This window comes from Panthera pardus, unplaced genomic scaffold, assembly GCF_024362965.1.
Source record: "Panthera pardus isolate Hobbes unplaced genomic scaffold, ASM2436296v1 HiC_scaffold_2, whole genome shotgun sequence".
Taxonomy (NCBI): Eukaryota; Metazoa; Chordata; class Mammalia; order Carnivora; family Felidae; genus Panthera; species Panthera pardus.
In genome coordinates this window covers 7,243,523-7,270,717 of record NW_026526765.1, presented here as the reverse complement: position 1 = coordinate 7,270,717, position 27,195 = coordinate 7,243,523, and the positions used below count along the sequence as shown (strand labels likewise).

Below are 27,195 nucleotides of genomic sequence, written 5' to 3'. Positions count from 1 at the left end.
CCAATCACATCAACAAAGACCTGTGTATGGGACATATTATGGGATGTGGGCATATTTCCATATTATATCTGTTTTGTAACTTTGTTGATGTGGCATCTGTCATGTGCCTGTTTAGTCAGTGTGATATCACTCAGAATAGTAAATCCAAGAAAAAATGACAGATAACGTGGCTAAGTGTCAGGAATAATGCTAAGGTGAGGCACAACTAGAGGGCAACTCACTGAGCATTTTTTTTTTTTTTTTGGTGTCAGAAATGTGCCCATAAAAGTTGCAAAAATGGCTCGTGAAGCAGCATTCTGTCCCTCTTCAGAGCTGTCGTGTTACAATAATCAGACTCTAGGCTGGAGGCCATGTCATAGGACTTAACAGTCTTGTGAAAAACCTGTCTCTAAAGAGTGGCTATTTCCTGATTTCCCTTAGGGGAAAAAAAAATGCCAATGAGAACTAGAAGTAACTAGATTTCACATCTAGAAAGTGCTGAATGTATTTAACATGCCCGGTCGTGGGGCCAGGATGGAAACCCAAAGTGCAGGGACACGAAGCGTCCACTTTGAAGGAAGGCAGATGGTGCGCCTGGGTTTGTCCTGGGTCCGAAGGAGGGCTTTGCGATTTCCTCAAGTCTTCAGTTCTTGCCAGGGAGGACACCCAGGAAGTGCTTTTGTTTGCGTTCAGTTTTCCCTGGGTGAAGCGCGTGAATGCTGGGTGGTTTTCCGCCCAGCCCAGCGCCCAAAGGGAAATGCACATCTGGCTTATAAATCACACCCGAGCGCTGATGCTCGCTCTTTATTGGGTGGCTGCCGTCTCTGTTTTACACAAGCTCGGTGTGGACTGTGTCACGTTCTGATGGGAACCGCCAGTGGCCCCTGAACGGTCGCGTCAGGGGGCCCTCCAAGCTTCTCTGCAATGTCATGTTTTCTACCTGATGTGCACCTTTTGTGGTCCCCGGAGGAAAGATCATTCATGTGTATCTTTTTATTTATTTATTTTTCCTGTTTAGAAATTGGCCCCTGGTTACGGGAGTTCAGAGCGAAGAATGCTGTGGATTTCTCGCAGTTAACATTTGACCCAGGACAGAAAGAACTTGTTGTAGGAGCAAGGTGAGAGATCTTCCGTTTTGCCACCGCAGATAATTTTGGATTTCGTTTTCCATCTGTGCAGTTACACGTGAGCTTCTCTGCTGTAGCTCACGAGTGCTAAGTAACGCTTCTTCTAAGAAGGAAATACGGCATAAGGGGCTGTTGACTATGCTACTAATAATAAGGTGATGACTGCTTTGCATGGCAGCATTTATTGGGTGCTCCCCGTGTGCCAGGAACTGTTCTCACATGAATTCATCTACTTTTTTTCCTGTGAAAGCTGAGAGGTAGGTATTGTCAACGTCCCTGTGTTAGAGATGAGGGGATTGAGTCTGGTCATGTTTATGATGTCTAATAAAAGCTGGACCCCGATGTCAGACCCAGGCGTTTTGACTCCAGAAACCATGTTCGTAACTTGTCGGTACACTCTTCAGTAAAATTCTGGAGTCGAGATTTGGATGTCCATTCCAATGTGACCTTGACTAGACCATTTTCTAGTCAATTGAGAATTCAAGGAAACCGTTACATTTCCCCTCTTCAGGCACACAAACTCCTGGATCCAGGTCAATATTTGACGTTGCGGTCTGATGACGAGGCTACCAGAACACAATCAGAACAGATCTTGAGTCGTTTCCCTCAAATTTACCGGTGCTTCTTTAGAGAACAGACAGAATCCTTCTGTTCAAATAATTTATCCTGCCAACGTATTTTGAGGGGAATTTCTAAAACATACCTATGCATACCTGTCTCTTAGGAAAAATATTAACTTTGAAGAAAGAAGCCATTGGTAGATTTGGACTCTCTCTGGAACTCAAGGAAACCACTTTGGGCACTGGAGTGATGTATCAGATTTACTAGATTATAAAACATACCTTTCATAGCAAGAGAGAGGATGTGCAGTTTCCGTGTATACGTGAGTGAAGCTAAATCCGGTTTATACTCTAGATAAACACTGAACCGTTTCTAGAACTGTTCCTTTTGCTCTCAGATCTCAAGGAAACCTTGTGCACCACCCAGCCCTTGAAGACATTGAGATGTGCGGGCATAACTTTACATGGGGACACGGAGATTGGCTTAGCTCCTAGCACTGAACATGTCACCGGCATGCCTTTTGATATTTTTGAGCGGACAGTGAATACGGATTGTTTGGGCTTATTTGGTCTACTTTTAGTTCCTTCAGCACATTGGGAATCCATGGGGGACTTCAGATGCCGATTTCCATCAAGCGTATTCACTGGGAGCCTGGATCGTATGTTGCAAGGGTTTTTAATTGGTCCTCTGGCCTCCAGGTTTTGTCCTCTTTCTTCATACCCTGGCCAACATCATCTTTTTAAAAGGCCCCCCTTCGGTAGTCCCCGTTGGGTAAATGCTGGCACCTTGGGTGTTGCCCAATACACCCCCTGCCTTGTGGTCCCACATCCCTCATGGACTCCGCTCTTTTTCATTCTCTCGTGGTCCAGGCATGTGGAGTTATTTAAATTGCCCACAACTGTCAAATGTTCTCTTTCCTGCCCCGGGGAGTTGGTGACAAACTCCTTTGCTTTTCTGGAACATCAGCTACCCACCCACCCCAACTTTACTTGGTGAACTCAAGATGCGTCGTGAGGAGATCTGGCTCCAGGGTCCTCCCCTGGGCCCGAGCTCCTCCAGCCCCTGCGCTGCATGGTCCTGTTAGCACACCTGTCATCTGCCTTCATTTCTTCCCTTACCGCGTGACTTTTTGTCAGGTGTCACCCCCCCCCCCCCCCCCGCACATGACCAAATACTGACTTACCGGATGGTGGAGGATGTGCCTGTCTTCTCTTTCCTTCCCTAGAATGTGGCACAGTTTCTCCTTTGGCAGAAGCTCAAACACATGTGTGGATGGAACATATCTGCTCCGAGGATTTGGTTCGTAAATGTCCTCCTCTGCATCCGGGAGGACCCTCCGGGAAAGATGGGTTGGGTTTACAGCAGATTTATTCCAAGGACATAAGAGAGTGGCAAAGCTAACCCTTAGGGGAAGTGAGCTCTCGCCCTTAGCCAGAGGGGAAGGCGATGCCTGCCAGGCGGCCAGGTACAAATACCTCCGTCGGTATCACTGGGTCTCGGATGCTCCATTTGACCCTGAAGAACTTTGGCAAAGGAGACGGGGAAGAGTCTCCGCCGTTTCTGGTGCCGCATGAGTGGGACGGCACGGCACACGGGCACACGCATCGCAGGCGTTTGGCTTTTGGCCAATGACACGGGTTCTCCTCCTGGATGTGAGGAGCCACCGAGCAAATTGGCATTGGGAAGAACTAGCTTGTGGTCCTGCCCTGGTGGGAGATAGCGCCTGGGAATCGTCCCCAGGGATGCCTGTCCCTAGAGGTGGCCTTCCCGGGGTCCCTCAAAGTCTGCTGCCATCTCCTGTCACCACATCCCAGCCCAGCCACGCCGGGATCAGACTAGCCACTGAGTCAACCTGGTGCACGGTACGTCGTGGTCACCAGGAGCAAAAGGACCAGTAGACTTCAGCACATCCAAGTCCAGGAGGCACAGTTGAATTTGAATTTCAGATAAGCGACCCCAGGAACACGGGCTGTATTTTCCGTTCTAGAGCAGCACCCTGGGTGCCAGAGACCTTCGATAAACAAGTCAAGAAAGAAGGAAAGACATAGAATGGACTTGCTCAGCTGCGTGCTCTTGAGCCAGCGTTAGACATCTAATTTTCTCATGTTTAGAATCGATATAATTATTCCTACCCCTGTCAGCTGTTGCGAGGATTAAATAAAATAATCCATGAAAAGTGATTGTCACAGCACCAGGCACGCAGTAAGCATGCAGCGGGACGGTGACTCTGCGGAAGTCTCCGGGTTTCGGCATATGTGCGCGTGTGCGCTTCAGGCAGACATCGCTGAGCGAGGAGAATAGGAATTTTACTAGGAAACTTGGGTGGTGGGATTAGGCTCAGAAAGCTTGAGAGGGAGTGTGAGCCAGCTATAACATTTTAAAAATAACCCAGCCCTCAGCTTCCTGCTTGGGAGGGCTTGACAGAGCAAAAGTTTAGAGAGCAGGTGCATATTTAGGACATTTGTAATGGTTTAAATATGAGTGGTGGAAAAAAAATACAGTGATAGGCTTTCTGTTTTCTTAGAGTTAGCACTCAGCATTGTAAAGCCATTTACTGGGTGGTTTCACTTTATGTCAGTGATGCTTTATGTTCCTGAAATTGAATTCAGTTAAAGATTCTTTGTTGCTCATCACAAAAAGGAAGTTCATTGTGCTGCAAAGAGAAAACCTCTCTTTAAGCGATTTGTGGTTATGTGGTGCCAGAAGGTGCCTGCATTCTTGAATTCGTGGAACTTCTGGAAAGATCCGTGAATTTATTATTTCCAAGATGCACGTTATCTTTTATGCTATTTTGAAAGCATTGGCATTCGTATCCTGTTTTACCCAAGGCTCTTTAAAAATTAAAATAATATTTGTGTTTTCAAAGATGAGGCTGAGGCATTTGCATTTCAGAAGATGTGGAAAATGCAGTTAAAGCATAAAGAAAGAAACACAATTTCAGAAATAATCACAGTTAAACTTTTCAATTATTTCCCCATGCTATTTGATTTCTATTTCCTTATACGATTGGGGTAATATTTTATGAATGGTTTATATACATCTTTGTCTAAAAACCTACAAAAAGCCATTCTCATGATATTTTATATATAAGAAGAAAAATTCCAAAGTGAAGAAATATGTCCTGGTGTAGATTTTGTATAGATAAAGTATAAAATATTGGTACTTTATTGATACTAGTAACAGTTCACAAAGTTGATGTAAGTGTAAGTTTTGTGGCAGATAGGATTGTAAAACTAGATGTAAGAAGATGATTATACTTTTATTCTCCAAATGAATCTGTCTGTCTTTAGTGTTTCGGGTTCACTGGAAGGACTACAGGTGATTCTGTGCTAAATTCAAATGTTATTCCCAATGGCAGCTAACTTGGTTCGCATACAACGCAGTGTTTGATTATAAACAAATAATAATCAGGGCATCTGCAAATTAGCCATATTCTTATGAAGCATAAAGCCATAGAATCATAACGGAAAGAGTCTCTCACCAAAGAGAATGTGAGTTTCCTTCCATTCTTTTTGTGTGTTTCTTGGTCTTTCAGTGGATGTCTGATCACCTTACTGTTCTCTAACCAGCTTCAGTGTAATAGAAGTATATAAATTGAAAGGCAGAGTCTATAACCTATGATGTTTTAGTAAAAACACTCACCCGTAAAATTTCACATGAGCACCTTTGAGTGAGGGAGGCCCAGCCCTCTGCTGGTGATTAAGGTTGGTGGGACTGAAGCCCATAGGCTCAACGCTTGGGTCAGGTAGCAATCAAATTTGATGACAAACACAGCAGTTCATGACCTTGGAAATTTCAAATTTTAATTCTATTGCAGTTACATTACAAAATGGGAACGTTATGGAGATATCAAGAGGAAGGGTAAATGGGAATGCACGAGCCTTCTTGCCCCGGACTTGAGGACCAGCCCCGAGTCTTGTGCCTTGCACGGAGCCCTTTGCTTTGCCATTACAGTCAGTGAACCGTCTCCACAGAGGGGAAGATATTTCCGTATGCATGTTTCTATAACGGGTACTATAGATTTCTAATTAGCATGTTTATTACCGAAAACAAAAACTAAAACTAAGACCTTAGGGCTTCCAAGGCATAGCTTGACCTTCATTGATCACAGTCACAAAAACTAGTCTTGAAAAATCCTAGTGTGTTATTTTCAAGCATTGTTTTGCCCCTCGTTTGAATCTGCAAAAATAAAGATAAAAAGGAAAGATGAACTTGCTTTTGTTATGGTGGCGCGGAATTTGCTTTAAGTATTCAAAGCATATGTTCCCATAAGATCACAATTGAATGCACGGGAAGACTTCTATTTAATTAGAAGAAGTTCCTCCTTTCAAAATGATTTTGTCGCTGGATCTGAACAAAGAGCTGCATTTTAGATTCACATAAAATCATTTTTTTTTAATTGAACCAATATTATTCACTCTTTTTTTTTTTGGTGGTGGTTATTCATAATTGCTATTTTTATTTTAAAGTTTTACCTTAGAATTAATCTCTTGGAAGCAATGTATGATTAAAAGGAAAAATGGAGATTTTTTATAAGATGGGCAATTCTGCTTCCAGTAGCCACAACTTCTGTTTTCCAAAGGATACATTGTAGTCAAGTATACACAATTGAAGGTAACTTCTGTGAGTGGAATCAAGTCAGCAGTTAGGAGTGAATCCAAAAGGAATAGACCCCCATAGTGCAAAGAATCCCAGGGTAGCAATGATGTTTACATTGTATTTATATTAATTATGATTTAGGAAAAACAGCTGGTGATGAAAAAAAAAAAAAAAAGAAAGGATGGTGCTTTTCATTCCTGCTCGTGGTCTGGAATTTTTTATTCAGCTGTTAGTTTATCGTTTAAATATTTTCTCTTCTCTATCATTTTCCTTCTCAGTGTTGGCACTCGATTTATAGATGTGCGTTTCTCTTAGGATTCTCTTTGCCTATCTTCCTCCTTCTCATACCTATTAATCTTCCAATAGGGTCCATTTGGTTAATTAACCTGATCTGTGCTAAAAAGTCCCACTCCTTTTCTGCTGGCTTTGTTACCTTTTGTCCAGTATTTGCCAGACATCAGCGTACCTAAGTACCCCGGGGGCGGGGGTGTGTTCATTCAAAGTGAAGTTTCTTCTGTCCCCTGTTCCCAGCTCTGCTGATTCAGTGAGCTGGAAAGGGTCCAGGAGTGTGAGCTTTTAACAAACAGGTGGTCTACAGAAACTCTTGGGGGAAAGACTTCTGCACACTGTGTTCCTTTTGCTGTTGTAAAAAACAGAATAATCTCTACACTTTCCTTCTCTGCTGGAACTGGTGAGCAGATAAGTCTAGCGGCATAGTTATTTATTTAGTCATAAAGTCCTTTTTTTCCCAAAATGCATGAATGAGTCAACAAAGCAGTGTAATAAAAATTAATCAGCCTCTTTACTTTGGGTGTATATGTGTGCTATACGGTGTTGGAGCGTTGAGAGCTTTGCTCCCAGCCAGTCCCACATAGGGTCCATCAGAGTTTATTAGTTCACTTAGTTACCTTTCATGACTCTTCATTCATCAAATATTTATGGAACCTACTTTATGCCAGGAAGTATCTAAGGCACTGGGGAAACAAAGACGAAGCCTAGTCTCTACCTGACGAAGACTTCGTAGCCTGGCACAAACCTAGTGCCCGGTTGGCAAGCTGAGGCTCCGTCGTTGGTCTCCTGTTTTTGTAAATAAAGTTTTCCTGGGGCACAGCCACACCCATTCAGTTGGATATTTCCTAGGGCTGCTTTTGAACTTTACCTACAGAGATGAGTTGTATCAACTGAGACCATCCATGAAGGCAAAGCATTTGCTGTCTGGCCCTTAAAGACAAGTTTGCTGACTCTTGACCTAATGGTTGTGGGGGGAACACAAGCAATTAAATTCTCCCAGGGAAGCCTGGGTAAAGGGCCCTAGAAAGACCCCAAGAAAAAAGAAACATGACGGTTTTGGGGGGTGAACATGGTGCACGGAGAAGGTGCTTTTTCAAGTGAGCCTTGGAGACGCATTACGAGTCTGGCAGATGGAAGAGTCTTCTTGCCAGAAAGACCATACCTCGGGGAAAGTCCGAGATCCCGATGAGGCTGAGAAGAGCTAAGCTTGACTGGACCAGTTGGTGACCAGTTGGCTGAGAGGGGGAGTTATTGCAGGTGAAGCAGGAGCTTTAGGTGGGGTCAGATTGTGGAACAGAGTGGACTTAATCTTCCAGACCAGTGATTCCAATTCTGGCCGTCATGAGAGTTGCCTAAGAGGCATCACAAGAGCACAGATGCCCAGGCCTCTCCAGCTCATCAGCGTTAGACTTTCTGGAAGTAACGTTGGAATCTTTGCTTTAATCAAGTTTCTGATGATCTCCTGGCCTGGCAAATTTGAGAGCTTCTGCTAAAGACATTAGGAGCTTGGGAGATTTTTCAGTCTGCCTATTTATACGCTCAGATTTGCATTGAAGAAGATATTTCTTCCATATTGTGTGCAGAGTCTGCTCGAATTTGAACAATTTGGAGATAGGAACACCTCTTGGGGGCTGTGGATCAGGTGACAGTAGAAAGAACTTACACTTAGGCAGTGATGGTGGAAATGGGGAGGAGAGATTTGAGACATATTTCAGAGCTGAGTTTGACAGTGATTGATGGTGACCCCAGATGGAAAGGTAGAGGGCAAGAGTCAAAGGGGAGATTTGGAGCAAGACTCGGGAGCGTGGCTTGCCGTGATGGCCGTAACTAGCCCTGAGCATGTGGGGACTGAGCTGCAATTCTTGGATTATTTGAAGATACATGAAAACAAAACTGAAACACAAAACAGCTCGGCTTTTGCTAACTCTGAAGCTAACCCAGAAAAAGAATTGTATATGGAGATCACTTGAGGAGTGGACATTCCTAAGAAAACAGGGTTAAAGGAATCCTAAGATAGGTCACTTGGTATTTTTTCAAATGAAATATGATCTCTATTAACTGAAAAATAGGAGGGAACAAGTCAAATACCCAGCGGACCCACAAAAGCAGGAGTTGCGAATTAAATCTGGAGCAGTAAAAGTCATCGTCTGTAATCCTCAAAGCAAGTAATATTTAGAGCATAATAAAATTTAAATTATCGGTGTGATTATTAACAATATTGACTAATAACTATGACCCTAGATGTGCTTATGGGAAAAGGTTTTTCTGGTTTTATATCGCTGCAGTTTGCTAACAGCGTTGGTCTTAATTATTGCACCCCACTCAGAATCCATCTTTGTGATTTTATTTTACTCGCAAAAAACAAGAAGCTCTCCATCTATTTCTGTGCCTTTCAATCTTGGTGTCTAAACATACAAGAGTGCTATTAAAATGATTTATTCCTGGTTCTGATGTGTTCTTTTGGAACATTTTTAATAACCAAGACTTTCGAAAGGTTTGAAACAACTTTTTGGGGATAAGGAATGGGATAATAGAAGCCAATACAATTTTGGGGGAGTTTGTACTGGACACATATGGTAATATCAACAATAATAAAGTCAAAATTATCTTAAAATTTTCATAGCCCAGAGTACATATAGTCATGATTTTAGAGGAGGGTAGCAAAGATTTTGACTGAAGAGGTAGCTTATAAGCATGACTGTATTATTCGCAAACTGTGATCTAAATGTGATCCAACTAAATAGTTGTTATATATTTGCAATAGCTTGGTAATTCAAAAAATTAATTCAATGCCCCAAAACTTGTGGATAAAACATATGAAAGAGATATGGTTGGAATGGTTATAACCGCAGAAAAAATAAAGGCTCCTAGAATCCGTTTGGAGTCAACCAGCATCATGAAAATCTCTGGAACAGCAATTACAGAATTGGTTCCAGGATGAAATTAAATCTTCAGATGCTTTGACGTTACTGATGTGATTGATACATTAAATATTGACATTCAGATAATTAAAATAATTTTTTATAGAAACACCTTGTGCCTTAAAGGATACAGGTGTTACTTTTCCTTAGTTTCAAAATCAGACACTTACGTTTTAATATTCCGATCTGTCAGTGCAGTGGAAAATGTGGGTGTGATGGAGGGCGTGGCTATTTCAAGCTCTGCGCAGTCGCCTGTTGATGACGGGGGAGGCCTGCAGCAAAGAGAAATCGGGTGGGAAGAAGCTGACCCAGGTACAGGTGAGACGGGCCTTTCAGTTGACGTCAGCTCTCAGATTTACTCAAATGGTGATAGCTGCTCCACAGTGTGTGTTTTGTGTTCATATGGTTTCATGATCGACCACGGTCTGAACTTCTATTAAACAGAAAGAGAAGTCACTACCCCCATTGTTCACAACACACTTGATAGATTAGCTTGCCGTTCTGTCTCCATTTTCTTTTCGTGCCAAATGCGTCTCTGCCTGTCTTAATTATTTGGCCTTCTCCTCCTCCGTTATGAGCAAGCCTCTAACTTCCGTGTTCAATAAGAACCTGGAGTTTTCTTCTTTGATTTTATAGCTATATTCATCAGAGACCAATTGAGTTATTCTAAGAGAATGTCATTTTAAAACACCTGTGTCTTTCATAATTAATGGAGGTCAGAGTTAAGTTTTATAGTGTCTCTAGATAAAATGAGTCATTTAGTTAATATGCTCATGATGGCTCAACCTTTTCTTTAATGCTGGCTGAATTTTATTACTTTACATGAAGACACAAATGAACTTCGTCTATTACGGCCCGCACTGCTCCCTCAGAGGATATGTTGTTGTGCTTAGTGATTTGTTGCTAATAGGCCACTGGGGGATATGATAGGACGCAGGAATGGGTTATGCAATCCTACAATCAATAAGAAATCAACTCCAGTGAGGAGGGAGAAAACGCGTTCAGATGTCTAGTGGGGAAACTGTCAAGTTCTGTCTGCCAAATTTAATGGCTTTGTGATTTGAATTATTCAGTCTGTTGGATCTATGTATCCCTCATACATTATTACTCCTAAAAGTAATACGGTTATTACATGTGAATGAGCAATGTCAAATTTTATTCCAAGACATTTGGAAAAAAAAAAAAAAGGAGATCCATACCAAGGGAAGAAAAACGCATACTTTCATTTACTATCATCGTAAAACTGAACCTTTCCAGCGTGGTAAACTCTTGCTTGGTACTTCTGGAATGGGGGGGGGGGGGCGGGGAATGGAAATACAGACTAGTTCTCCTAAGCTGTACCACTGATGCATTCTAAAAAATTCTAATCCCTTAACCTGTTGCATCACTGCCTTTGTCCCTGTAGAATGGTGATATTCCTTATTACTACCTATTTACATCTCCCAGGGTGTTATGATGATGAATGAGACCACTTAAATGCTTTGGGTTGCTCAGAGCTTTGCCCTCCTAGAGAAACTGACCCGATATGAAACATTTGGTTAGCATTCCCTGTTGGCTGGAAGCCAGAATCATTACCCCTTCATGTTGGAAAGGTTGGTAGCCTTTCTCGTGAACCTCACATATATTGTTTTCCCTCCTCGGTGTGCTCACGAGTGCAAGATAAAGTGGTTGCCCCTTCTGGAATGCCCCGGAGAACAGCCACTTACAGAGGACCATAGATCTTGCTTTAGTGTGTGAGTGGCCCAACATCTGGGAATATCAATTTTTTATTCCCTTTAGAAGATTTTCTTTCCTTTTGTAATCTTTAGCTTCATAGGTCGCTGACCCAAACTGTGATGGATCAAGCTGTCTTGGGAGATTTCGGGTCCCTCTTGTTGCTAGCTGTGTTGGAATTTGTCCAGTAGCAAAAATGGACTTCAAGCTATACTTGGAACCGAATAGTTTGAGGAAAGGCATTTGAGAATAGTAGAATCCACACTGTGTTTTGTCAGATTCTCAAGTTCCAGGGAGGTGATTGGGGAATTCCACAAATGTTTCATTTATATTTCATTTCTTAAAAACATTTTTAAAATCGTTGAAAATCATGATAGAGAAAGTGAATACTGGGATGTGTCATATTATATATTTCTAATATGGAAAGGTCCAAGAAGGCATTAAGTTGTCTACCTGGATTTTGTGTAGATCACAGTCATGTATTCAACAAATATTTGTAAGCCCTTACCAATTCTTTGTCTCTGAAATCAAACAAAAAGTAACAACAAAAATGTAACCAACCAACCACCACAAAGGTTGTACAAGGTTATCAATACATATTTCCCGTAATTCTAGTTTCAAAAATTTTAAGTCACTTTAATCAACTTGATGAACAAATATTATGTGTGAGTACTTTGTTGGATGAATTTTCATTAATGAAGAACTATCCTTCCTCTTTTACATGCTGAGTTTTTATTTAAAATTATTTTGCAATATGGTACTTGGTTGCAAAAAAATAAAAAACACTCAAAAAAGTATTTCTCAGGAATTTGTTGAAATACGTCAGGGCGACAAGTCTTTTATTAGATTGGTCACAAATTCATTCAACTCCCTTGGCCATTTCCTATCTAAAAAGGGTTACAGTCTTTTAGGGATTTGTGTTACTTAAAAATACTGACAGATGGTATAGTTTAGCTCTCTCATGTTATAAATGAAGAAACATGGGCACTCTTAAGTATGGGCAGGGGTGCCTGGGTGGCTCAGTTGGTTAAGCACCCAATTTCAGCTCAGGTCACGATCTCATGGCTCGTGGGTTTGAGCCCCGCATCGGGCTCTGGGCTGACAGCTCGGAGACTGAGAGCCTGCTTTGGATGCTGTGTCTCCCTCCCTCTCTGCCCCTCTCCTACTCATGCTCTGTCTCTCAAAAATGAATAAACATTTAAAAAGTTAAAAAAAAATAAGTATGGGCAGGCAGTTTCAGGAAAAAAACTGTGAGAAATAAGGAGGGAGAAAGGAGACACCATTTAATGAGCCAGACCAGTAGGGTTAACATGTTCGCTTAATGGGGAGACATATGTCACAGTCAGAAATGAGTCCCAGGGGTGAGAATCAATTACCTAGAATCAAAAGACAGCCATTAGTAGTGTTAAGACCAGAATGGTCTCAAAATGGTACGTAAATGTGCCTGCGAATGAACAATGAAGACAGAAAATAATTGTGCTGTAAGAACTATTACTGTGTGTTTCTGTGTATGTGCGTGTGTTGGGGGGGGTGTGCCCATGAAACTCGGAAAGTGACATGGGATGACTGATTGGTGAAGCCGTGTGGCACAGGGGCCAAGGGACAGCATGGTCTGAGAGGTTCTGATTCTAATGTTGGGACTTTATCTGATCCTAATAGTCTTGAATAAATCACCCTGCACCTCTTTATTTGCAGAAGTTTCCTCATGGACAGATTGAAGGTAGATAACACTCTAAGAATGGCTCAGCTTTAAAATTCTTGAATCCTCTGTTCTTTGGGGTTTTTTTTTAGGTTAAAAAAAAAACAGAGGATGGTTTTAAAAATCACCAGTTTGCATCTTGTAACCTAGAACATACCAAAGGAAACGTTTCAGTCTCCTTTGATGCTTCTCTTCCCTGGGGTGCTGGCATGGGTAGCCTGAGCACTGTGGCTCTTTCTCTGTCCCCTTCCTCTCTGTTCACCTGTTGAATGTCTCCACCACCCTGATTTATCGCTGATGAAATGGTTGTGAGGGCACCACAGCTCTCAGGTATTCAGGGGAGTAGAAGTACAAGGTTGAAATTCACCAGCAATGGTGAGGCGGGGAGGGGCACCTTTGCATACTGGGACGTGCCAGGCAGAAAAAGGATCCTCAGCAGAGTTAGTTTTTGCTTGGGGAGATGTGGCCCCAGAACGTGGCATGTTTCTTATCATAAGCCCGTGTCTTCCTGTCTTGGTCTGTTGGGGCCGCTAGAACAGAACTCTACAGACTTGGGTGGCTTATAAACAGCAGAGATTTCTATCTCCTGGTTCTAGAGGATGGAAGTCCAAGGTCAGGGAGCATGGCTGGGTTCTGGGTTACAGATTGGCCACTGTCTCCCTGTGTCCTCACATGGTCGAAGAGGTGAAGCATTTCTGGAGCTTCTTGTACGAGGGCGGCCACCCTCATGACCTAATCACCTCCCCAAAGCTTTGCCTCCTAACACCATCCCCTTTGGGGGTTAGGGTTTCAACATAAGAATCTGGGGGAGATCCAAACATTCATTCTATAACCCTTCCCTCGTGGACGGCACCTGAAAAGGGCACTGAGGGGTTTCCGAGAATATTCTCTGTATGTCCTCCGACCCAAAATGGAGGACTTTGAACTTTTCTCTCCAGTTGTCCTGCCCGGAGCTCTATGGAGCATGGTGGACACCACCATCTTCTTTCCTCAGTGTTGTGAAGGCACTTCCAGCTCTTTGTGTATGAGAAGTGCCTTTCTAGAAAGTTCCCAGATTTAGATGTGGGTGTGTGTGTGTGTGTGTGGGTGTGTGTGAGAGAGAGAGATAGAGAGAGATGGGGGTGGGTGTATGAGAGGCTTGAGAGAGAGGTGGCCTTTCAACCTCATCAGACCCCTTAGGTAATTAATTGACTAAAAATATGAACAATTTCTTTTACTGGAAATATTTACAGAAAAAGTCTTTCTTAAAAGAGCTAGTGAGTGGAAGAATGTGGTGACTGGGTCCCAGAACCATGAGGCTATAAATCTGAAAACCCAATAGCGCTGTACTGTCCCTGCAGACAATGCCCCCACGCACCTGAACACACAGTCAGGCCGGCTTCCGCCGGAAACTGGAAATGGCTGGAGAGCGGCTCTCGTTCCTTTCCCGTGCAATGGGGAATCTGCTGAGAATTGCAATGTGGCTGGAAATTTCAGTATTTTCCATAAACTGTCTGCGTGTGGCCACGATTGATCGACTGCTTGCAATGAATCAGGAGCCATCAGTGCTTTCCTTGGAGGTAACCCTCGCCACAGCCGCAGGGCGGAGGTAGGAGTATGGGCCCCATTTTACAGATGAGAGCACCCAGGCATGGGGTGCTTAAGCTTCCCTCACAAGGTTGTGTCCTGGCACAGCTTTGGCTTTCGCACAAGTATCCTTCTGGCTCCCGTGGTCACTGCGCGGTGATGGCCGGCAGCATCCTGCAGGCAGGAAGCCAATTAGGAGGCGGGGGTGAGGGTAGGGAGCCATCGTGCTCATGAAGGCGATGAGTGGCCAGTAATTGCCGGTGGTGCCACCTGTAAGCCTCTCATCTGGAAAACTGACCTGTGCGTGTGTCTAGATTGCTAACTTCCCTGGGAGGAGTCACGCCGGCCTCTGTGGCACATCGGGTGAAGGCTGGCAAATCTTCAAATGCTAGCAGCCTCCAGTGGTGTTTCCTCGGCAGCTCAACTACCCTCTTCCGCGCGCGCTGGGCTCCCGTTCCTCCCCCTGCAGGGAGATGTTTCTGGTGGAAACCTGGCCTCCGCATGCTGCCCGACTAAATAAAAATAGACCTGCTGTCGCACTGCCTTGTCAAAGTCATCCTTAATCTGGGTCTGCGCGGAGGGCTCTGATCCATCTGCCATAAAAGAGAGGGCAAGTGTTCCCCAAATGGCCTTGTGGCGGAGGTGGCCTGGGCCACGCAGTGTTTTCTGGGAGCTTCTCTGGCATTATTTCATAGGTTAAATTGGACGTTGGAAAGGGTGTGGTGAAGAGGCCACTTAAGTGGTTTGGAGGAGGCAACTTCCACGCCGTGCAAGATGGCGGTGGCTCCGCGGTGGGGGGCAGACTCTAAGACGAGAGAGTGACCAAGGGGCGATGCCGGGGACGCCGGAGACAGCTCTACCAGTGAGCTCATCCTTTTGCTTGTTCCAAACGGTGTGCGCGCACAGGCTACTAGCCCTCAGCCTCTCTATTGGCTTTGTCTTCCCATGTCTGGCCGCTCAGTAGGGATGCTTCTTGGTCCTCTCGAGGTCATGCCCATTGTCCTGACTTGGCCGTCACTTACCACTTCCACTAGGACAGCATGTGTCCAGTTCAGACATCTACCCATCTCTCCAAATAGTGAAAATAATCTACTTGAGTTTCTTGCTGGTGTTGAGAAACTTGTTAATCGCTTAGTTCCATGGAAATAACCTTGGTCGGGCCAGCCCATTATGTAAAATGATAGCTTCTTTTTAAAATTATATGAGAGAGTGAGAGCAGGGGAGAGGGGAAGAGGGAGAGAGAGGGAGATCTTAAGCAGGCGCCATGCTCAGCATCGAGCCGGACATGGGGCTCCATCCCAGGACCCTGGGATCATGACCTGAGCTGAAATCAAGTCAGAGGCTCAACGGACCGAGCCACTCAGGCTCCCCAAAACAATAGCTTCTTAGAGACCCGTCCCGCACTCGTGCCTTCGTAGGGTCTGTCTGTTGGGTGCCAGGTCTCCTGCCATTACTGTTTACACCTGGGCTAACTTTCTCCTCCATAGTCCCTGGAGCGTGGCTCTCCCTGCACCAGCTCCTCATTAAGGGGGCATTCATGATTTGAGTCAGAGGCCAAAGCAACTCGCAGGAGGAGGCCAATTTGTTTCTAAACCTACAGCAGTAGAGTCCAAAGCCTAATGTGGCTGATGTTTGTGTTCTGCCCCCCCCCCCCCCCCCCCCCGCTGTGCTGATCGCCACTGCATATTTCATCGTTCTTCCCCTTCATTGTCAAGACAGATCCTTTCCTTTTCTCTGATTTCTTGCCTCACTCTTGGGCAGCCAGAGGGGACTCTTTCACACCCTTGATTGTGGGCCGACGAGTTGATGCTTCTAAACTTGTACACACCAAATGCATCCAGCAAGACAGAACACTGTAATACTCAGACTGTGGTTGAATTCCAAAGCAGGATGTGTTGTAACTATAAATCATGGTGAATGTAGGTGATCCATAAGAATGAAGACTCATAGAATGGGTTTGTATTCTCTTACTTAAACTCCATTTCAGAATCGACTGCCTGTGTCCTTTGGTCCATTCCACATGGATCAAGAGAGTCCATTGATAACTGAGATTCACTGTAGTCACACACACACACACACACACACACACACACGCATGCACCTTATTCCTTAACCCTCTTGCCAGTCTCAAATGTGCTGACATACTGAATGCCTCTCTGAATTCTGAGGTGTGAGGACAACTGTGCTACACGCATTCTTGGAAAGCCCCAAATCATGGCTTTGTTTTGCCTTGTTCTCATAATTTTGATGAACTGTAATCTTTTGAATCTATTAAAATTAAAACTCCCCTCCTTTTGTGTTTTGTAGAAACTACCTCTTCAGGTTACAGCTTGAGGATTTGTCTCTGATCCAGGTAGGTGCGATTTATCTTTCTCAAGCTTTCATTTTCCATCCCGATGAGCTTACCGTTTGAGAGAATGAAGACAGATGTGTGTAAAGGTATTAATCACGCCAGAGCAGAGATTCGCTTCCTCAGCGAGTCAGGCTGGCGGACCCTATCTGATATGAGTCGTCACCTGCCTTAATTCCCGATTGGCCCTTTTTTCCTACTGTGCATCCTCCCTTCCTATCATGGGCATCGTCCTGATTTAGTCTTCACCACATGATAGATAATTCAGAGGACATCCCCTCAATGTCTGGGAGAGCCCTTACCCACTCCGCCCCCACCCGCAGTTAGAATGGCCATTGATTATTTATTTTGCTGCATTCAGCCATCATAGTTTTGGAAAAGTCAGTTCCCTTAGGAAAACATCTTTGTTTCCTCTATACCTTTAATAATTAAATAAATATGAGTATAGGGGTAAAAAACCACGTATAGAAAAGAGTAAGTGGCCATAGATACAAATGCACTTTACGTACTTCTGTTTTTACAGTTTGAAGAAGGACACAGATCCTTCTGCCTGAGTAGAGTGTTTATTTTAGAGGCAGATGTGAATCACGAAGGCCCACTGTTGCCCTCCAGGCTTTTAGAAGGGTCTGGTAACCATGGTCTCCTTGGACAAGGGGAGAGTTAGGACATGGCTATCTCTCTCACCGACTATCTGGAACTCCCCATGGAACATGCTAGAACTACTCCTGGGCCGTGTGTAACTTGGGAAAAGGTCTTCAATTGTAATGTCACCCTCCTGTACTAGAGCCCTAAGAAGTAGTTGGAGAGGAGTTTGTGTTAATTTCTTCTGCATGTAATGCTGAGATTTGTGAACATCCAGGAAACTTTGGAGCTAGGGTGTTTTTTTTTTAAGTAAGCTCTGCGCCCAATGTGGGGCTCAAACTCACAACCCCAACATCGGAAGCTGCATGCTCTACTGACCTAGCCAGCCAGGCACCCCAGCTAGGGTTTAATATTCGACCTATCTTTCATTCACCAGGGCTTCAAAATAAGCCAATCCCACAAGCAAAGCTAATTTTGGTAAAAACGCAAGGGCTTTGAAGACGATAGACCTGGGTTTGTGATATAGCTCCCTTCCTCCCAGCAGCTGTGGGTTTCCTCATCTGTGAAACGGCCACAAGGCACTATCTCCCCACGCTGTCACTGCCAAAATTAAATAGAGTAAAATGTGCAGAAGGAAGAAGCCATAGCAATTTGTCAACAAATGTTAATTGTGTTTGTTTTTAAAAGTGATGATGCTAAATAATGACTTAGTATTGTAATCATTTCATCACACCAGACAATGAGTGATCTTGCCACTGTAGTTTAGCATATACATCTTTGTTTTGTTTTGGTTTTCTTTAGTGTATAAGTCCTTGTATGAGTTGATTTGTTGGGAAAATCGTGAATGTATTAAGAAGAAATCAGAATGATCAGCAGTGTAACTAAAATACCATTTTAAAACTCTGATTTTGAAGAATCTTTTATAAAAATATAGATCTTTCAATAGGTGGGAACTATATATTATGCCATTTTGACTCTCATGGTGTAATAGACGGTCTGCCGCATTGTGTATGTGTGTGTGGGAAAAAGTGGTGCGTGTAGATGTGTGTGCACATATTTGTTTACATGTACGTGCTCTCTCATTTCCTTGTTTCCTAGTTTTGTTGGCTGGAAGGTTCTGGAAGGAGTGTCATCGTAGTAGCAATGAGCACATTTAATATACAGTTCTTGGTTTCTAAATTTAACCACACACTAAAATGAACTAAAGTTTCTTGGAGAAGTAGCCGGTTCCAGGGTCTGGGCGGCAAAAGTCTCAGAGAGGCCTAGAAGGTCTTGTTGTTTCCAGAATTCAGGACATATTCAGAGAATGATGAGGGCAGGTCCAAAGGACCTAGGTGCCAACTCAACGTTGGGCTCACTGAAGAAATCTGGGACAATGGATTGTTAAATAATGATGGCATCAGATTATAACACGGTGAATAAGAATCAATGAGAATATACCAACATCAGAAAAGAAATGAATGAATAAACAAATGAGGCAGAAGGAGGGGCCATTCTTCCTTACTGTCAAATGCCAACTGCCAGATATTCAAGGCATGATTTAATTAAGACATCATTTGGTTACCATCACACTAAAAATTGATTCAGGCAAAAATGATCAACGGCTGCTAAAATTTATGGCTGAGACTTTGATGATGGCCAAGATATTTATAAAGTCTCCAAGTAGTTACCTATGTGATATTTATTAATTACAAGAGGAAAATTATGACTTGATGGTGAAGAAACCCAGCCATTCTCACCATAACCAAGTAATGGGACAGAGAACTTAGTCAACGTGTCCTGATTCAGTGCATGGAGAAGGACACAGCAAGGTATGCTTGTTATTCCAACCAGTTTTATCAGGAGGAACCAGAACACAAACCAAAACTGAGGGGCATTCTATAAAAACTGGCCTCTACTCTTCAAAAATCACCAGGTCATGAAGGGCACATAAAGAATAAAGGGCTAGTCCATCATCAAGGAGAAAAAATGGCATGGCAGTCAAACGAAACACTCAATCCAACTTCTATCTTGGAAGAGAAGAAAATGTTTTTTCTTGCTTCTATAAAGGGCACCGTTGGGACAACTGGCAACATTTTAACGTCTTCAGAATAGACAGCAGAAATGTATTGATAGTAATTTTCTGATTTTGATAACTGTAATGTGATTGTGTAGGAGAATGACCTTGTTCTCTGGACAAACCTGAGATAAGGAGGAGTAAAGGGTATCATTTTCCTAACTTCTGAAATCATTTAAAAATTACAATACACACATGCAGAAAGAGTGATAAAGCAAATGTGATAAAATAATTAATGGGCAAACCCAGGAATTTTGGTGAAAGGTTTATCAGAGCCCAGTGTGTTTTTCTTGCAAATGTAGCTATTTCGGAACAAACAGACGCATTTGCCATTGACACTGTGTATGACGTTGCTGTGGGGGCGAGGGAACCAAGTTGCTTTTCCCATCATGGTTTCCTGTCATTGCGATGGCCTTGTGGTGGAACTCAAGTTGAGGTTGTTGGTTGAAAACCCATCAGCATGACCCCTTGGTGAGAGAGCGCACAGTTTACTGACATGGGACCCGGCAAGAAGTCAGTGACTTTCTGAATGGTGGCTTTGATGACATAGCCCTGGTGCCAGCTGTCAGACATCACTCTGCCATTGGTGCAAAACAGTCCAAGATGCACATTTTGCGGTGGTTGTGCTGCTCGGTAGCCTCCTGTGTACTCCGTATGGAGAGTGATGAAGCTGGCAAACTGTTCTTTCTTACATGTCTTCAGTAAAGTTGTCTTCTTGATTTCTATGACTAATTTCTTGTAATTTCAATGACTATTTCCCAGGGTGACCAAAAAGAGAGGTGTACAGCTAAAGAAAGGGCTATATTGGTGGTGTAATCAGCACCGTCCAGTAGAAACATAATGTGAGCCTCACGGGTAGTTTGTTGAAACTGGTGCTCGGTCATTTTGAAACAAGTACAAAGAAATGGGAATCATTTTTAATAATACGTTTGTCTTGACTCATATCAAAAATATTATTTCAATACGTACTCATTTCAAGAAATCAGTGAGATATTACATTTTTAAGATTAAATCCGTAAAATCTCATGCGTGTTTTACATAGAGAGCACCAGTTCAAGACAGCACCAGGGCAAGTGCTACCCCGTTGGATGTTCCAGTTGTAGAGAATGTGTACAGAGGCATTTATGACTCGGAAGCCTTCAGTTGTGTCGTAGAAATATTAGTTTCTACTAGGATCAGCTGGATTAATTTGAACATTTCAGGCTAATAATTGCCTCCTTCCATCTCTCACTAAAGATAACAAGTGATTGTTTCAACATGGAAGGTGGGGAAGCTGAGGCGAGGGGGAAAACAGTTTGCCACAGAGTGGAGATCATCGGTATTGAGAATCATCGAGAGTCCTTGTTTCACACCGGACAAGGCTTCATTTGATCTTGCCCCTCTCTGCATGACGGCAGGGTCCACCTCTGGTGGCTGCCTGCGTTGATCCTGTCTCTCTCCATCGCCGTGGGGTGCCTCCACCTTGTCTGTCAGTGTCACGCTGCTTATAGCTTTCTAACCTGTCACCTGGAGGTTCTTTCCTAGCATTGAGCAAACATTTAGTTTTGCCGTCCTCTCTGGTAAACACTTTCGCCCCATGCTCTTCTTAATCTAGAAAAAGATTGCCGGTCCTGAGTCCCCCCGGTAGACACACTGTCTTTGTGACTCATCCTGAGCCACTTTGGGCAGGTGACCCTCTGATTCATTTCGTAGCCTCACAGCCTCGGTTTCTGACGAGCACCCATTGATTCACATGCAAATTCACTCTGTGTGTCATGAGGAACGTTCTATTTCTGTCTCCTTGGTGTTGGGTCATCAGATTAGATTACCCGCAGGTGGTAGATGCGAGACAAATGTCTGTTTTAATGCCTTGGTCTCGAGTAATATGTTCACTCTTTAACTTTTTTGAACTCTGAATTAGGGGGTGGAGGTAAGCTTCATATTTTCATCCCTCAATTCAAGAGAAGGAAAGGAACACAACCCAGAAACTAGAGCCATGAGAGGCGCTTGCGGAAGGAGGCATCCAGAAACACACGTGTGTGCCCTCTCACCCCAAAGCATACTTCTAGGACAATACAGGTGACTGCCGACTCCGATCCACTCCTTTCTGACCCGCCAGCCACCTGTCTGCTCAGTAATGCTCTGTACTCTTCCTCTGCCCCGAATTCGTCTCCTTGCCTCGATCGTGTTTTAGGATCAGTAACACGACAGAAGATGCTGGATGATATTCCTTTTTCTCCTTCTGTTGGCTGGTTGTTACAGAATTCTAGAGACCGTCTCCCACGAATGATCCCTGAATTCAACGTCCTGCTGTACAGAGAGGAGCCAGCCCAACCCCCGGCCATAACAGGGGCACAGTGAACACCTCTCCGTGCACCCTTCCCGTCCCCGCTTCCTCAGATCAAGATGGTCCCCAGACTGGTGATCCCCATTTATGGTGTTTGGTGAGAGGAGAAGTGGAGGCAGGTCTTGTTTCCCCCTGAGCAGCGAAGGGAGGACCAGACACAGGCTGCTGGCATTACACACAGGAGTCAGCACACCGTCCATCCGGACGTGGCCATGCCTTGTGACTCGGCTCGTGAAACTGTGCCGAGATCCGCTGGTGAGGAAAATGGAGTTCGGTTGGGTGGCCTCAGAATGGGAAAACTCACAGCCAGGTCAGATTGCCTGATAAGCCAGATGCTGAAAGCAGTCTGGAGGCTGGACAGAACCCGGATTCAAAGCAGTCTTTCCCTTTGCCTCTCTAGTTAGGGCGAGACATCACTGGTGGGGTTTCTAAAGCAGTAAAGGTTTGATCCAGGATTGGGTCGGACACATTTTCTCTGTTACCCTGGATGAACATTATCTGCTTGAGGAAAATGCCTTGGCATCACCACAGAAATATGCACATATAGGTGTACCACGAGGTAAAATGCCTGTACTCAGAATATTTGTTACCGTTTTCAAACAGGCATACCTTCTGTATTAAAGTGCAAGACCGAGAGTTGCTTTTAATTTAAGGAAAGAAAACCTGGTTTTCATCAATGTCGAGAGAACCAGACGTCGATGTGATATCATTTAGAAAGCATCTTTCCACTCAGAGGCTGTGATCAGTTTCCCTGTGGCCACTGAGTGCTGCAATTTAGCCATGACATCTTGAAAGCCAGTCAGGCTTGGCGATCGAAGACGTGGCTGCTCACCGTTGTGAGTGTTTCGCACGTCTTGTCACGATAGCCAGATTCAACTCTTCAGATCACCTTCCTTCTTGCTTTGATCACCGCAGTTATTTTTTAAGAACAAAGAAGGTTTTTGAGAAATTCAGAAACGCAGCTGGCCTCAAGACTAATTGACAACATTTGCCCCTCTGGGGTGATGCCTGGGATGGCCCGAGGTAGACGCTCCTTGAACAGCATCCCAAGAGCACAAGGGACTGCAGCTCATTTAGGCTCCCCATCTTTCTAATATTCTTTGAGGGAATTGCTCCAAATCCATTTTCATATTGTTTTGTTACCGAGGGAAAGGAATTCACAGCCCGTTTTTCACTCACAACTGCTGGAATAAGCAGAAAAATCGAAATCTGTGCTCCAATTTGCCACCTGCCTCTCCATGAGTTGTTGGTTAAAAACCATTAAGTGTGTGACTACCTGGTCAATATCGGTAGAGATTTCTGTTGGAAGTTAGCATAGATGTTAACTTTGTTTCCTGGATCTTTAAGTTTGGGGAACTGACTTTCAACCTGACATTATCTTAACCAGTGTTTCTCAACTGGGGGCTGCTGAACCTGCTGAGAACTTCTGGCTTTCACCTCTGATGGGAACGGTGAGACACATCTGTGGGGTGGAAACCAGGAATTCTGCTCAACATCCCGTAATGCGTAGGGTCGGTTGTCCCCACTCCACAAAGACCACGGTGGCTCTGAGTTCTAATGGCACCAAGGTTGAAACCCTGTGTTGGGTAACTGCTGTCTCACTCCCATATACTTTGAAGAAGCTGCTTTTCTAGTCTGTGATGTTAAGATCACTTGATTGAATCTGTAAGATCTCTGATGTGCTGAAGGAAGTTTTCTCTTTAGAGTTCTTCATATATTGAACCAAACACATGTATGAAAACTTGGTGGCCATTTCTAAGAGAAGCTGCTGGAATTCTGGAGTTTAAATTGTTTCCTTTTGTCAATACGCGATTAAATTTAAAAATAAATTCAGTCAACTGGGGCTCCTGGGTGGCTCAGTTGCTTAAGCATCTGACTTCAGCTCAGGTCATCATCTCACACTTTGTGGGTTCAAGCCCCACGTCGGGCTCCGTGCTGACGGGTCAGAGCCTGGAGCCTGTTTCGGATTCTGTGTAAGAATGACGTATTACTTAATAATTCAGAATAACTATTCAAAGGAGATATTCATATTGACTGATTTTTTTCAATCAAATTTTATATTTATATTGGACAGTTAGAAACCAGTCCCTACTGCAGTCGTCAGAAATCAGGTTTCTAAACTTTAGTTTTCCTTTCTTTATCAAACATGTTCCTAAAATCATCCTACTGTAGAAGTGGAAGGACTCATAGAGATCAGCGTTACTAAAACCTTTCAGGGGTGTGCAAACCAGCCCTTGTGGCTCATAGTTAAAGTTTCCTTGGAACATGGCCACGCCCGTTCACGTGCATACCGCCAACCCGGGATTCTACTTCACAGAGTTTATTGGAACACGCACACACCAGTGTCTCTTAGATGCGGTCTATTTCTGCTGCATAGCAGGGTTGACCGGTTGTCACAGAGACTGCCCTGCCTGAAAAGCCTAAAATATTTATTAAGTGACCCTTTTAGAAAGGGTTTGTTCTGTCACCTCGTACATACGAAGTTTTCGATGTGTCATTTCCTGAATGAATGAGTGAACGCAATCTGAGGCAGTGAAAATTTTTGTTTCTGTTTTGTGTTTCGAGTTTTTCAGACAGTATCTGGTGGATGTGTTCTAATTTGAGTCCACGTGCAATGTCTCATGGTCCCAGCAGACCTCGACCTAAGTCGGTCTGCCAGTCTAGGTCTTCCCGGTCGGAAACCGAAGAATTTGGTCACCTTTGTCCTTAAATTCTGAACTCCCGCAGCCACCCTCTTGGTGAACGCTCCCTGTCGAGTGCTGTTTTATCTACCCGTTTACTTTCCCTTTCTCATAACTTCCCGGAAGATTTATAGTCGTTTATGCATATTTCATAAGGATGATTTAGGCGTTCTAGTTTCAGAGTATTGGTGAAGGTGAGCTGACTGCTGTCGACAAACAGCCCCGTGTCCTTAGGGGCTGGACGCACACACGGAGCCTCATTACTTGCACTACAGTGCACCGTAGGGGCGGCGGGAGCCCTGAACCCAGGATTTCTGCCTTATGTGCCCCCATCTCCGACCCACATTTCCAGGGGCGGCGTGGAACGGAGAATGGAAAATCCCGCAAAGGAGATCCTATGGGCCATGCCCGGAAGTGGCACACCTCCCCTCTGCCCAGATGCCAGCGGCCGTCACTCGGTCACCTGGCCTCAGTCAACTGCAAGGGGGCAGAACGTGTGGTTCGCATGCCCAGGAAGAGGCAGAGAACTGGGGCGTTCAGACCTTGGCAGGTGTTGGCATTTTCACCCAGAGGGTGCTGGGAAACACGGGCCTAGCCGCTGGGGGTGCCCCTACTGTTCCCTGTTCTCCGTCCACCACCCCCCCCCCAACCCACGTCATTCTCATTTTCTCTCTCACGCACACGGATTTGTTCACGCTTCTAACGTCTCTGTAGAAAACAAAGCAAGGATACTTTGAATAAACCACATAACTTCCTCAGACCTCAGCTTCTCCATGGTGCCTTGTGGAGAGGAGAGCTGGAGGAGGAGTGGACCGGACGGTCCCTGCAGGCCCGTTCAGCATGAAAATCCTAACGTGCACCAGCCTTCGACTTGCTTTCTCTTCTGTCATTGTGGCAAAAGCAGGCCCTCACTCTCACTCTGTGCTCAGCCCTCCGCATGCATTGTCTCAACGGGAGCCTCTCAACGTCACTAAGGTTGAAGTTACATGATTTTTTCTTTTCCTTTTTTTTTCTTGAGAAAGAGCGAGAGAGTGGGAGAGGGTCAGAGAGAAAGGGAGAGAGAGAATCTTAAGCAGGGCTCCACACCCGGCACGGAGCCGGAAACAGGGCCGGTCTCACGGCTGTGAGATCGTGACCTGAGCTGAAATCAAGAGTCAGACGCTTCACCAACTGAGCCGCCCGGGCACCCCGAAGTTATGTAATGTTTTTAATATTTTATGGAGGAGGCGTTGGTGTTTGGAGAGTTTCTGCGATTTAACCAACACCGCCCAGCTGGTACGTAGCCGAGCTGAGATTTGGATCTGGGTCTGGGTCCAGAGGGCAGTCTCTTAATCCCCAGCCGACAGGCTGCCTCACTTTGCTCATTGCTACTGCTTACTATACTGCGTATAGACAGCTGGCAGACAGGGAGTGTAACTGTTAATTTACCATTAGAACTTATATCTGGACGTTAGACTGGGTTTCCTGGAAGTCGGAGACGGGGATTCATAGGCTTGTGCTGTATGGAGGGCGTGTTCTCGGCAGGTGGGGAGTGAGGAAGATAGCAGAGAACAGAATTAGGCAGGAATTTGCTCTCAGCTGGAGTCTAGTGTCAACTTGATCCCAAGGGAATTCTGGAGACTAGATAGGATCTCAGTTGGTCCCCTTTGAGGCAAGGGGGATGATTTATACTCAGTTCCCCCCTTGTCCTTCCATCATTAGCTACCGATTTTTGCATCTGGGGGAAGGTGGTCACACAGTCGTCTTTTTTTCAAAAAAATCTTTGTAAATGTTTATGTATTTTTGAGAGGGCGAGAGAGCGCGCGCGAGCACATGAGCAGGCAGAGAGGGAGGGAGCAGAGGATCTGAAGCAGGCTCTGAGCTGTCAGCGGAGAGCCCGATGTAGGGCTCGAACTCATGAACCGTGAGATCACGGCCTGAGCCGAAGTCGGAATCTCAACAGACTGAGCCACCCAGGCTCCCCGGTCACATGGGTCTTCTAACGAGGTTGCGCTCATCAGCCAAGAGCGGTTTGCAGAGAGGGGGGCATCCGCGAGCCAGTACCAGCCAAAGCTGACGGCAGCCAGTGACAGGTGCACTGTTGTGCAAGGAGAGCCGGGTGAGGCCCCGAGAGCGCCCACTACGGTGTGTGTGCCACTCAGCGTGTTTGCGTATTTTACTTGGGCTTGTCTTGATGCTCTAGACCTGGCCTGCCAAGACCTGCCCCTGCCACCGAAGTGAAATGTTTGTATGTCTGCTTGATTGTTGAATGCGTTCTGTTGTATCGTGCATGGCTTTGTCCTTAACGACTTTCCCTATGCGTTTCTGAATTTCTGCTCCACTCTCAGCCTCAAAAGCGAAATTGAAGATGCATGAATATTTTTCTTAGGAGTATGCATCCTTTAGTTTCTCGAAATGAAGTCAGGAAGTTTCTGTGAGCCAACAGCAAATACTGCCTGACAATCGTAGGCTGCTAGATAAACGGAGGGGTCCTTTTCATTTATCTAAAATGCATTTCTACCTCTATTTCAGAAGTGGCCCCAGCACCTGACAGGACTGCTGAATGATGGTCATGCTTAGATTCTCTGCCCTGCTTTCATTTTCCTTATTTGTGCGCCTCTCCCCAGATGCTGACACAAATAGATAAGCCACCATCCCAGAAGAACCCTTTGTTTCAGAGATAAGTAAAGGATTTCTTGTTTGTGTAAGAAATTATGTATTCTGGAAGCAGAATCTCCCAGTGACCTAGGGGCTTACTGAGAATG

General features: G+C 44.6%; 1 protein-coding gene across 10 annotated transcripts in view; it reads left to right on the top strand.

The window, feature by feature from the left end:
• The window catches only part of SEMA5A (semaphorin 5A), a 477,458-nt gene that overhangs the window by 212,739 nt on the left and 237,524 nt on the right, over window positions 1-27,195 (top strand). For all 10 annotated transcript variants that reach the window (XM_053906877.1, XM_019450800.2, XM_019450802.2 and 7 more), the window contains 2 exons: window positions 998-1,097; window positions 16,764-16,809. In XM_053906877.1, coding sequence (XP_053762852.1) covers window positions 998-1,097; window positions 16,764-16,809 — 146 coding nt within the window. The remainder of the gene's footprint in view (window positions 1-997; window positions 1,098-16,763; window positions 16,810-27,195) is intronic.